This window comes from Mobula birostris, chromosome 2 (genome assembly GCF_030028105.1).
Source record: "Mobula birostris isolate sMobBir1 chromosome 2, sMobBir1.hap1, whole genome shotgun sequence".
Taxonomy (NCBI): domain Eukaryota; kingdom Metazoa; phylum Chordata; class Chondrichthyes; order Myliobatiformes; family Myliobatidae; genus Mobula; species Mobula birostris.
The window spans coordinates 142,841,936-142,856,066 of record NC_092371.1 but is presented as its reverse complement, the minus strand read 5'-3'; the positions used below and the strand labels follow the sequence as shown (position 1 = coordinate 142,856,066).

The window sequence follows — 14,131 nt, the reverse complement described above, 5'->3', positions numbered from 1 at the left end:
GCTCCAACAGGTATTTTCCCAAGACAGCTTAAGATGATTGACAGCACATTGTCATTTTGTATCCGAGGCATTTTGGTAACAAAACAAACAAATACTCACCGTACCCCATCCGCTTTCCAGCTGACCTTATATGGCTTTTGCTCAACAAATTTTATGTTTTGTTTGTCCATAGAAACAGGCTGTGCACCAGGAAATCCCGACCTAAATTAACACGAATATTAGTTCTGCGTTGTCACAGAAAATATGCATTATAACATTCACCTGGAAAAAGCAGGAGCTGAGGTAGTGACACTTTCTCTGTCAAGCTAATTTGAAAGTCACCATTTCACAAACTTTTTTAGCTTTACTGAGACAATATAGCCCACAAAAACAGTGCAGATTGAAAACAATTTTTTTTATATGATTGCATGGTAGATGTCATAAAAACTACATATCCAAGAGGTTTGCTTATTTTTGAAATTTGAACGTCACAAACAAAACAAGCATTTATTGCTCTGAAGCAACACACACACAATGCTGGAGGAACTCAGCAGGCCAGGCAGCATCTACGGAAAGGAGTAAAAAGTCGATATATCAGGCCAAGACCCTGCATCAGGACATCAGGTTTTCTCATGTTTGTCATTTCGGCTCCTCCCTAATTACTATTTTAATAGATGGTGGACACTGACTGAATAGAGCAAAATATTTTACATTACGGTGGAGGAAGTATTACAGAAATATCCTAGGTCTGGGATGAATGACTTTCAAACATGATAAGCATCTTCCTTCATCCTTGGTATGATGCCATTCAATGGTTGAGCTTTCCCATTTATTGCAACCCCTAAATATCACACTAATTTAAATGCTGTCTGATGTCAAAGGCAATCACTTCCATCCAAGCGAAAATTAAGCTTACACCTGACATCCAGAATTGAAGTCCTAATGAAACCAAAATACCATCAGTGAGGATGCCAATGATAGAACACAGAACATAGAACATAGAATAGTACAGCACAGTACAGGCCCTTCGGCCCACAATGTTGTGCCTACCCTCAGACCCTACCTCCCATATAACTCCCCACCTTAAATTCCTCCATATACCTGTCTAGTAATCTCTTAAACTTCACTAGTGTATCTGCCTCCACCACTGACTCAGGCAGTGCATTCCATGCACCAACCACTCTCTGAGTAAAAAACCTTCCTCTAATATCCCCCTTGAACTTCCCATCCCTTACCTTAAAGCCATGTCCTCTTGTATTGAGCAGTGGTGCCCTGGGGAAGAGGCGCTGGCTATCCACTCTATCTATTCCTCTTATTATCTTGTACACCTCTATCATGTCTCCTCTCATCCTCTTTCTCTCCAAAGAGTAAAGCCCTAGCTCCCTTAATCTCTGATCATAAATCTCTGATCATGATTAAGAGTTATTAGATAATAATACCAATGGATCAGGCAGGGAATGTTATAAATAAAGCAACTACAATTAGGAATTGTGGAGTAGTGGTAATTAAAGATGCAACCCCAAGCAGTTCTGAAATTACATAGGATTATTACACCACAGCTTATGAAGAGACCTGGTACCAGCCCATAACAAATCACACAAGAAATTTGGTTTGCAAACTGACATGACCATGATACATTTTTGTCCACCTTGTCCAAATGCACTTACACAGCTCAGGTACTGTAGGTGTAGGACTTCCAGAAACAAGGGCTAGTGAATTAATAATAGCAAAGAAATGGCAAGCCTGTTAATTTTACTTTGCTCAAATCATCACCATGGAGGACAGTGATAGATGGGTTAATTTCAAATAACAGGGAGGGACTTGTAAAAACTCAAATCATAACGGATACAGTATTAATGAAATTCACAGGGCTAATGACAAACAAAACACTGGGACCTAAAGGCCCACACCAAAGGCTTTTAAAGGAAATGGCTGCAGAGATAGTAGACGTAATGGTTGAAAAAACTTTCAAAATTTGCTAAATTCCAGGAGTATTGGAAAATAGCCAGTAGTAACTCCCTTCTTCCAAAAAGACAGGGAGACAGAGACAGGAAATCAAAGGTCAGTTACCTTAGAAGTTATTACAGGCAAGATGTCCGAGTCAATAATTAAAGAGCAAATCAATTAAAAGCAGACCTCCTGCTACATTTATCCTGATGCTACAGAACTTCATGGGAGCTCAGCAGGGCAGATTAAAGACATTCTTTCATAATTATAAATCATTGTTCCATTCACGAGTGAGCTTGACCTAGGCCCAGGCAAGAAAATTTATCCAGAAATGATAATACAAGATTAAAAGTCTTTGGTTTGAAATGCTCATGAATAGATCCATGTTGCTCAAGCACAACCCTTCCAATTTTGGCAGAAACACCCATATGTATATGAAGAGCACTTCATAAGGTTAATTAGGCTGATCTGTCCTGTCTTAACCGGTTTTTTCAGTTGATGAGAAACAGTCCAGTTTTATTCTTACTAAAATTGATTGCAGCAGTTTTAAAAGGACTAAGTTACTAAGCAGGTCAGGCAATACCAGTGGAAACAGAAACAGTTGGCAACATCTCTGGACATCTATCCTGGGCCCAACAAATTGACAAAATTACAAAGAAGGCACAGCAGTGGCTATACTTCATTTGGAGTTTGAGGAACCCTGGTATACACCGAAGACACTTGCAAATTTCTACAGATGCACCGTAGAGGTTTTCTAACTGGTGGCATCACCACCTGGTATGAAGGGACCAATGCACAGGCTTGGAAAAAGCTGCAGACATTTGTAGACTCAGCCAGCTTCATTGCGGGCAATAACCTCCACAGCATCAAGGATACTTTCAAAAGGAGATGCCTCAAAAAGGCAGCATCCATCAATAAGGAACCCCATCACCCAGGATATGCCCTCTTCTCATTGCTACCATCAAGGAGGTGGTACTGGAGTCTGAAGACACCCATTTCAGGAACAGTTTCTTCAACTCCACCATCAGATTTTTGAATAGACATTGAACCCACAAAGCACTTCCTCTGTATTTTTTTCCTCTCTTTTTGCACTACATCAAGGCAAGAGTGAGCACAGCAACAAGAACAAGGTGGCCATCCTACATTAGCAATGTCTCTCCTAAGCAGAAAATTCACAGCAGACAGAAGCTTCAAGATGTGCTGTCCAAGCTCTTCTGAAGAAGCACAAAGAAGGGGCAAGTTTCAGGACCAAAAGCGTAGGGGTCGGCTACGGAAACTGAGTGCAACAGATAAGAAATCAAACTGACATCCCTTCTAAATTGGAAGTCCAGCACTGCTATCAGCTCTGAACTCACAGAAACCACTAGAACTCAAGTACAACCCTCCACACTCGGAAGTATTGTCAGAAGTGGTCTTCATGGAAGGGCTGCCAAAAAGCCATTCCTCCAAGGGTGGAAACAAAGCCTAGAGACTCACCTACACATAAAAACACAAGGACTGGGGTGCTGAACAATGGCAGCAAGCGCTCTGGACTGACGAGTCAAAACTTGAATTTTTTGGCTCAAAAGGGAGGCAGTTTGTCTGTAAAAGAGCTGGAGAACGTTACACAGGTGAGTGTTTGCAGCCAACAGTGAAGCACAGTTGAGGCTCCCTATAAGTTTGGGGCTGTATTTCTGCAGCAGGACCATGATCCCAAGCACATGGTTAAGGTCATAAAGAACTATCTTCAGCAAGAAGAAGAACAAGGAGTTTTCCAACAGATGATATGGTCTCCACAGGGCCCTGATCTCACCATTAGAGGCTATCTGAGATTACCTATAGAGAGAGTAGCAAGTGAGACAGCCAAAGTCTGCAGAAGAAGTGTGGTAAGTTCTCCAAGATGCATGGAACAATCTACCAGCCGATTATCTTATAAAGCTACACAACAGCGTACCTAAGAGAATTGATACTATTTCAAAGGCAGATGGTAGTCACACCAAATATTGACTTGATTTACTTTTCTACTGATTACAATTAATAGAATCCTCAATCCTGAGAATTATAAGTTTTTTTTGATATTTAGAAGCTTTTCATTTCATTATTTTTGAAAGCATCTTCATTTTACAGAATATTTTTACCGGTGTCCAAGACTTTTGCACAGTATTGTACTTATTGTAATTTATGTTCTGTATTGTAATGTACTGCTGTCCCAAAACAACAAATTTCACGACATATGCCAGTGATATTAAAACTGGTTCTGAGTTAATATGCTGATTCCCTATCAAAATAGGGAAAGAAAGGAAACAGTTGGTTTAAAGTTGTAGAGAGATGCACAAGACAAAAGGAATATCCATAACAGAGGTCTGCTATTGGGATAAACTGTTAACTTGCTGATATTTTTCAAAAGGCAGAAAAGTCACCTAAAATGCATGAATCAAACAGAGCACACGGCCTAAAGCAGGGCATGATAGTAGCTCTACAGGATACTACTGAAGCATGTGGATTAACTTGGTCAGTTCTATCACCACTACTGACACGATTTTTGAAGTGCAGTGCACTTGCCTTAGAAGTAATTCATCTTTAGCAGCAAAATCAGAGATTTTAATCAGTTAGAAATTAATTTGCAAGCACAAGGGATCTTCCCTTTGAAACTGTAGGAATAAGTCATTTATAATGTATTCCAACTTTGTTCCAGCAAACGTGAAAGTATGGACTCTTACAAGTAGTGATCTTATTCACGAATGAACTTCAGCCAGATTCATTTCACTATAACAGAAAATGCATAAGATAATTCCCTACCAGTAAATGTTATTGTTTTCTTTGAAATACCACACTATTAATAGAGAATGTGCATCTAGGAGTCAATTTTTAATAATCAGTTTCAATTCCATTAGTAAAGACCTTAACAATAATTGAATTGTGCCATCAAAAATCACTCACCTTTCCCATCCACAGTACTGCTGACATTTCCTCTGGATCTCTCCCAACTTCGGTTGCAATGTCACTTGTGTCACACCTTTAACTTGCATTCCCTCCAGAAAAACTGCTCCCTTTTGAGAAAATTACACAACTGTAGTATAATCTGGGCCAAAAGTTAGGTCAAAGGACAGCAAAATCAGTTGGTATTAGAAATTGCAATTCAAGCTAATCCAACCAGTTTCCCTTCAGATGAGTCAAGATAAAATTACATTAGCATGTAAAAAAGCTTTGCTGTACCTGTCCATCAAAAAAAATTGATTATGACAAATAGAAAATGCTGAAAACCTCAGCAAGTCAAGAAGCATCCACAGAGAATTTCTCATGACCTGCTGAAAGTTTCCAGTGCTTTCTGTTTTCTTTCAGATTTCCACCATTTGAACTTCTTTGATTTTCATTTACCTTTAAAATGCATGCAAAATGTTCATTATATGAGGCAATGATGATGTATAGATTATCTGATATGCCAGTATACATTATAGGTTGTAATTTCTGGTACAATCATTCTTGAATATTGCATGGGTTTAAGTGCATGTCTGCCAGACATTGATCTAGGTTGCAATATTAATTATTCAAGGTTTGCCCAATGTATCTCAAAAGACCCCTACAAAACTGTCACTCAGCAAGTCAAGTGTTCTTTTCAAATTCATAATAATGCTCCATGTACAATGCCTCGAAAAAGTAATCAACCCCCAAAACTACTTTCACATTTTACGATCTCATTTTCTAAAGTTAAAATATATAAAAGTAGGATTTTTGAGCTAATCTGCAAAACATTGTGCATTATATCAAATCAAAGGAAAAATGCTAAAACCTTCCAACAATTTACTAAATATTAAAACCAAAATTGTGAGACTGAAAAAGTATTCATGCCCTTTGAAATTACTATGCTAACTTTCCTTAGGTGCTATATACTGTACATATTACCTTACCAACTGACCAATTTATAGTGTAAAAAATTGGAGGATCATCTGTTTTCAATGAATTTATAAGAATAAATGCCTAATCTGTAAGGTAGTAGATTTTCTACCCAAAATGAAAACAAGAGCATTTAAGACAACTCAGAGAAATGATAATAGAGAAGTACAAATCTGGGGAAGGGTACCAGATCATACTTTATACTTTATAGTCCCCAAACAATTAGTACTAGAATGTACAATCATCACAACGATATTTAAATCTGCGCTTCACACTCCCTGGATTACAAATATTAAATATTAAAAATATTAAAAATAGTTAAAATTAGTAAATATTAAACATTTAAATTATAAATCATAAATAGAAAATAGAAAGATGGGAAGTAAGGTAGTGCAAAAAAACCGAGAGGCAGGTCAAAGTCACTGAACATACATCAGAACCCAGTGCAGTCCATTGTGAAAAAGTGAAAAAAATATGAAACAACAGCCACGCTGCCTTAGTCAGGCCACCTCTCTAAACTTAGTTGCCGAAGAAGAATGGCACTTGTAAGAGAGACTATTCTGAAGCCAATAATCACTCTTGACTGAGCTGCAGCTGTTGATGAAGTTCATGACTCCACAATCTGTCAAGGCTTGCACAAAAAGGATATTTATGGAAGGGTGGCTAAAAAAAAAAGACCCTGTAAAGACTCTGCAAAGATTCACACAGATACTGTAAAGATGTGGAAAAACGTCTTGTGGTTGGATGAGACTAAAATGGCACTTTTTGGCCTCAACACTAAGTAGTACGTGTGGCTTAAATCTAATATTGTGCATCAGCCAGGTAACACCATCCCTCCTGTAAAAGTATGGTGGAGATAGCATCAAGCTATGGGCTGCTTTTCAGTAGCAAGGCCTGAAAATCTGGTCTGGATTGACAGGAAGATGAAGGCTTTTAAATACAGGGAGATCCCGAATTTTAAAAAAAAAACTGCTATCCACTGCCAGAAAGATTGAACTGGAGAGGAAGTTTATCTTTCTGCAGGAAAATGACACAAAGCACACTGCCAGAGCAACCAAGGAGTGGCTTCAAATGAAGAAAATTGATATGCATGAGTCAGAGTCCTGACCTTAACCCGATTGAACGTCTCTGGCAAGACCTCAAGATTGCTGTCCACCACCACTCCCCAACTAACCTGGCACAGCTTGAGCAATTTTACAAGAAGGAATAGACAAATCTCGCTCCATCACATTGTGCAAAGCCAACAGAAAAGACTACTGGCTATAATAGCTGCGAGAGGTGGTTCAACTAAGTACTGAGCAAAAGGGGGTAAGTACTTTTGATCTGCTGATATTTCAGCTTTTGAATTTTTAGTTCTTCATGCTTTACAATTTTCCCTTTTTTTTAGGCTCTACTGTGAAAAAAGGTTGAGATTCACAAATAAAAAATTCTCAGTTAAATTGATCAAAACCCCCGGTCGAAATACTCATATATGAACAAAGGGTTCTGGGCTGAGTACTTTTTCAATGCACTCTAGATGATAATGGAAAGAACAGGGATTGATCAGCTGATGTTTTTTTATCTTTATTCCCTGTCTATCTATTCTGCTTCTACCATTCCAAATTAACTCTAACTAAACTTGGAAGGTCCAGTTATGGAGGGGGGGGGGGGGGAACGTAATATTTCTGAACTAAGCAAAACTTTGTTGTCTGTTGCTGGAGGTTTCAATAAAGACTATTTGCATCAGTAATCAAAACTGAAGTCCAGGTCTGCTGCATATGCTCTATCAAACAGATAGATTGGGAAGGCCAAACTATGATAGTTCATTTCACAATAGTACAGATGCAGAGACCAGTCTCACTGACATTCCCTAACTTGAGGAATTGCCACATACCTCCTTTGTGAAGATTTGATCTGATGAAGAATCAGAACCCCATTAATTTCAAAAGGGAATACAGCATAGAGATGTAGAAGGAGAGGAAGGCACATTCTTATTTTAAAATTATTTTGATTTTGTATTTTGATTTTATTTTTTGATGTTCCCCATTTAACACTTACTCACAGTTTATTTCAGTCTTAAATAGCTTTAAGTGACTTCCAACATCAAAACTTTAACATTTGCTAAGAAGATATTTCAGAGACACTGTGCTGTCCAAGGTCCAAATACTGATACCATAGCACTGGACTCCATGATATTGAGGACCAGCAAGAAAAGTCCTTGATAGAAAGACAAGGAGAAGCAACAAGCTGGAAATTCCAAGTGTAGAGACCCTGTCAATAAGATCTACTCCATTGTTTTTTGGATTGTATATTGTACATTTGAAGGTACGGGGCTATTGCAAAATTCAAGAATAAACACGTTACATTCCATTCTTACAAAGCAACTTGAAAATTCTTCCAGTGACTTTATAATTCTTACCAACTTAAGTCGCTCTTTCCTCCTCTTGCTGGGGTTGGAGCCTGAAGATCCAGGTTCCGAGTCATTGCCAATTTTGCATCCATCATCATCAACATTTTCATCACCATCCTCATAACACCAGTCTGGTCTTTCCGGTGGTGGAGGAGCATCTTCTAATTCACCGTAACGAGAAAAAAGTTCCTTCAGGTATTCCCCTTTATAAATACCAGGAGGCCTCGCCTGTGCAAAAGTAGCCACTGCTGCTTCAATGCTAAATAAAAAACAAAACAGACACTCATATCATGTAAGAATGTTGACAAAGTTGATCAAACTGCAATCAAATTTCAAAGTCTTAAAGTCAAAGCAGTATGAAGCAGAAGTTTTAATATCAGCAGTTCCTATTGGCAACATTCAAAGTTACAGCACAGGCTGGTAAGGCAACATCACTGATGAATTGAGATCTCTGAAAATAACTGCATTCAATCCACTTGTGCTTACTCCCCGTCTTTTATGACCAAAGTCTAACTTGCTTCCTGTATCAGGACATGTGGATACCATTTCCAACCATAAGAATATATCTGGCTTTTGAAATATTGATCCATGTACATCCCATTTTGATATATTAGGTGCTTTCCACACAGTGATATACAGGAGATTGTAAAATCTGAACCATAAATAAATTATTCCCAAGATTTGCTTTAACATTACTCACTGAAAAAAAATTGAATCAGCAATATGACCTTAAAAAGACCTCAATAGCACAATCACAGCACATTCTCAGAGTATAAAACAAATTCCTTCCCATCCAGAAAAATGAATATGCAAAACCAAAAGTATTTACTGAATTGCTACATAATCCTAATTGCTTATAGAATAAAGATATTTGCAACTTACATACACATCTCAATGACTTGCTCTTTCAATATTCTATGGCTTAGAAAGCCAGCAGCAGTCAGGAAATAATCATTTTGTGTTTCACCTCTCCCAGATATATCACAGTGTGCCATTCCAATGACAACAGAAGAACAATGGACTACTTACTCAGAACATAATCAGTGAAGCCTAACACACAAATACAGCTTTCACATGTTCTCCAACCAGCAAAATCTAAATAATGAAATACTGTAACAAGGAGCTGTTAAAATACATTATGTACCAAATTGTTTGAAGAGGCGTAAAAAGGACAATCACCTAATCATGCCAGGTATATAATCCCTCAAAACCATCTTGTTGATAGCTTATTTATCAATAAACCACTGGAGTCCTGTTGCATATTTCATGTATACCATATGCTGCCAAATTTCATAAATTAAGATTTTTTTGTAAAGAAAAATTTAGTGTGGAGACAATAATTGACTTTTATTCTTGGGGACTTACCAATGGAGGAAGGCTTCTGCATGCCGCACGTGAGGGTGGACAGTTCAAAAGGTTGCTTTCATTGAGTATTATCATGAAATTTTGGGAGTTAAAAAATTGCCAGTTTCAGAAACAATCCACAAGTAAACCATCGATTTTCAGCTCACACATGTGGTTTAATTCCCTGTGTGACATTTAGGATTATGCAACAAATCAGTAGAATACACTACCGCTTTAGGTGGTTGAATATAAATTCTTAAAATTTGTCCTTGCATGTCTTAATGATCACAATATTATATGTGAATTTTCAACTTTTTATTTATACTTCGGTATGATAAAGCCAAAGAACCTAACTTAATACCAACACACTTTCTAGAAGCCCCACACGTTAACATTATTAAGTATGCCAGTTCCCTTTCGTGCATCTTTATTGATATGCTCATATACCCAAAATATAGCATGAAAATTATTTACCTCCAATCCATCTTCTCCACCAAGTAAGCACAGATAAGAAATCCAGTTCGATTGAAGCCATGTGTGCAGTGTACTCCTGAAAAAGACGGATTTAAAATGAATGCTTAAAGAAAAACAGGCTTTTTGCTGCGGTCTCTATTCATTATAAATGGAAGAGGGAGATCATTAAGGCAAAATATGGCTCCAAGAAAATTCAACAAGTTGATCCAGGATTCACAAAAATTTCAATCTCGAATGGGCTAAGTTTGGCGTTACAGCGCAAAGTGACAGAGGATTAGTCAGGATTCTTTTTCAGCAAGCTGTGTTAGCAATTTAATTAACTGGAATTTTTCAAAAACAAATCTTTCTACAGTTGATCGTAATGATGACAACCAAGAAAGCATTCATTTCCTTTAGAGAAAATGCACAGCTAGCCACTGAGCTGTGGCATAATAAGAATGCTGAATCAGAAAACAGCAAAACTGAAGCAAATCAACCCAGATCAACCAAAGTAACAAATTTGTATTTGTATGTCGCAAAATGCCCCTGTGCAGTATCCCTTGCAAAACTCTTCTTGCTCTAGGAAGTCATGTCTAAATGAGTAGATCTGTCCCACAAACTAGTCAGGTAAGACGTTTGACATGAAGAAATCATAGCAGATCTACCATTACATGCTTTGGCTACATCCTGTCCCACCAGTGGGGAAAACTTGTCTGAGATGATAGCAAAGTAATAAACAAGGGTGAGTGAGTATGCAGTATTATTTCAGATCCCATGTTGGCATAATGGCCAAGGTAACCACTCCTGATTACCACCTAATTTTTCTTTTTCAGTTGATGGATGAATCAGTGTGCTTAGATGTTCAACAACACCTGGAAATGCAAAAAACAATTCAAAAACAGAGACAACCTACACGAACAAGATTGTAATCACTGGAGCGATTTTTCCAGTCCAACTTTCTCGGGGTTTGGAAAATAGTCTACTTTTTGCCTATATTAGCTTCAATTTCTCTCCTATAGTGTTAAACAGCATCCATCAACAGCACAGGCAGCAGTTAGAATGATCTTGCCTGAAGAATTACATTGAAAAAAATTCACAGGAAAGCCACGAATATAAGTAATACATCATTCAATAAAGTAAAAGCAGAATAAAGATTGGGACAAACAAATAAGGCCAAGGGATAAATGTAAGTATTGGAACAAAAGCTTAAAAAGTTAATGAAAAGCAATAACTTTTAAATTATTTACTCATATAACATGATTCTAATTAATCATTCAGGGACCAAAGGTTTGTTTAGTAATTACGATTTGCTCGACCAAAAAAAATCAAAGGCCTAACACAAGGCTTAACATTTTCCTTGATGTTTATAACAAATTAGTGGGTAAAGAATTGAAGTTCATGATGAACTAGTCTTGAACCTACTTCATGAATACTCTAAAATGTACTCTGGAATTTGCACATTTATCTGAGAAATGTTTTATACAACAGTAATAATAGCTGTGATTAAAAAAAAACACCCCACAAATTTTGGAAACCTGAAATTAAAACGGTAAATGTTGTAAGCATTCAGCTGAACAGGCTGTATCTGTGGAAAGAGAAACAGTTAATGTTGATCCAGGATTAACCCTCCATCAAAACTCAGAGCTTGAACATCAATTTCTCCTTCCAGTATTTTTCCTTTCCCCTTCCTTCGTCTTCTATTCTCCACTCTGGCTTCTTACATCTGCCTAGACCTCCTTCCCCACCTTTTTTTCTGACATCTTCCCCATTCCTTTCCAGTCCTGAAGAAGAGTCTCAACCCAAAACATCAACTGTTCATTCATTTCCATAGATGCTTCCTAAACTACTGAGTTCCTCCAGTGCTTTGTGTGTGCTACTAAGAGACAGTAGGTGGAGAAGAAATGGACCAACTGATGGAATGAATCCTCGTAGGTTAATTGGGAGTTACAAGCACCCTGTTTTTTTGTCTGTGTAACATGCTATTAAAGGCAAGCCTGTGAGACATGTCCAACAGGCCAGACCACAAATAGAATAAGGAAAAAAATAACCAAAATGATGACAGGTGGAGAAGGCCAGTTCTGATACAACAGAAAAAAAGTAACTTACCTGAAAATGAAAGATGAAGTATAGTTTCCCAAGCTTACACTGGACCTCATTATAACAGGAAGTCACAAATATTAGTCATCTGAATATTAGTCGACTGAATAACAGCATGGATGGGATGAAGTTCAGAATTATTCCTACTGATTAAACATCAGCACCCTGCACAGTAATTACCTGATCTCCATTTGGTTTCTCAAATCTAAAGCTGTATCTTTGATCTGGGAACTCGCAGAGACTTAAAATAAGCTCATCTTTATGCGGAATATGTGAAACATTCTAGTTTTAGTCACTTGGGCCCACTCTCTCCTTTTACTGGTACACTGATGACTGCACTGGACTTTTTTCCCCACATTCATATAGAACTCAAAAACGTTATCACTTCTACAGCCAATTCCCCCTCACGCAATCCATCTCCAACTCTTCCCTTCCCTGTCTATATTTCTGCATCCCCACCTCAGGAAACTGGCTATCCACAAACAGATTACAATCCCACAAAATTGCCATAGCTATCTTGACTAGACTTCCTCCTATTCTGAGTTCTGTAACTATTCAGTTCAATTCTTCCAGTTCCTCTGCATTGGATTTGGGCCTAAATTGCTATTTAAAATGCAGTTTAATGTTGTCAATGCTTATTTATTTATTCATTATATCACCTGTTTCTCTAACTTTTCAGTAGATTTTCAGTAATTTGTAGTATAGGTAATTCTGTACTTCTCTAGTTTCATTGTCTGTAAGCCTGAGATATCATGGTAGTGTAAATCAAGACGATCCTTGTTCAAAGAGCTGTTCTTATCAGATCAGTTATGAGATCTCCTTTATCTAACCAGCATAAACAAGTTTGCAGTGTAAAGAGAGAAGAGAAGCTCTCCAGTTACTTGTCACTTCTTACTTGCCTTGCTGCTGCAGGCTGACTCTGTTTGACATGTACTATATTGACCATCTCATAAAATGATTGTAACCATAAGATCTGCACCTCTTTTTTTTAACTTCCAAAAAAACTTCCTGGACAATATCATCTCTAGATACAACATATGGATCTATCTAACTTGCTCCAAATCTAAGGCATTCTGCACAGGTTCTCTTTCTTCCCCACTAGCATGGTGGACAAAGCTTTTGACCATCTATTAACCACATCTCTGATCATACACCACCTCCTCCTGAAGGGAGCAAGGGAAAAAAAGTTCCCTTGGTCTTCACTTTTGACCTCACTCAACAGATGAAGCACTTAAGCAACAATCAATCTGCTGAAGGAACTCAGCAACTATTAGAGGAAAGAAATTGTCAACGTTTCAGGTTGAAACCCTGCAATAGGTCTGAGAGTGGAGAGGTGAAATGGCAGCTGAAGTATTTGCACTTCTTCCAAACCAGCGTACTGGATTTTCGACAGGAGCACCATTCCTGTTTGGCTGCATCACTGTGGGGTACAGAAACTATATGGCATCATGCTGCAAGACCCTAAAGAGGACAGCAAAAACCACCAAGAGGATCATCAGGGTCTCCCTCACCATATTTACCCAGAGTGTTGCAGACGAAAGGCTCAAACCATTTTGAGAGACCCTGCCTCCCATCCTACAATCTCTTTGACCCACTACTAGGTAACAACTTCTTCTCTCAGGCTGTGAGACAAATTAACACCCTGGCAGCACTGAGGTCTTGTCATTCGGACAGCAAGCTGTTTACTATCCTATTTACCTATGTTACACTTCACTACGTGCATTTTTAATTACATTCTATTAAACTTATTTGTGGAACAATATTTTGATTTTTTGCTGTGTGTGCTACATGTCGTGTGGGTGCACGGTGGGCCTGAGGAACATTGTTTCATTTGGTTGTACACATTTACAGTCAGGTGACAATAAACTTGAACTTGATTTGATGCTCATGATGTGAAAAAGCCAAACACAATTTGGATGATTGCTTTGCAGAACACTTACATTCGGTCCAAAGGAATGACCAAATTTCCAGATGCCTGTCATGCACCATCTCACTAACACTTTGATCTTTTTCTCATCGCCTCCTACATTTTTCTCTGAGTCTCCTTAA

General features: G+C 38.0%; 1 protein-coding gene across 4 annotated transcripts in view; it reads right to left on the bottom strand.

Moving 5' to 3' along the window:
- rngtt (RNA guanylyltransferase and 5'-phosphatase) overlaps window positions 1-14,131 on the bottom strand; it is a 384,142-nt gene that overhangs the window by 303,833 nt on the left and 66,178 nt on the right. For all 4 annotated transcript variants that reach the window (XM_072249966.1, XM_072249979.1, XM_072249970.1 and 1 more), the window contains exons 5-8: window positions 10,007-10,082; window positions 8,198-8,447; window positions 4,846-4,955; window positions 100-201 (exon numbers count right to left, since the gene is read on the bottom strand). In XM_072249966.1, coding sequence (XP_072106067.1) covers window positions 100-201; window positions 4,846-4,955; window positions 8,198-8,447; window positions 10,007-10,082 — 538 coding nt within the window. The remainder of the gene's footprint in view (window positions 1-99; window positions 202-4,845; window positions 4,956-8,197; window positions 8,448-10,006; window positions 10,083-14,131) is intronic.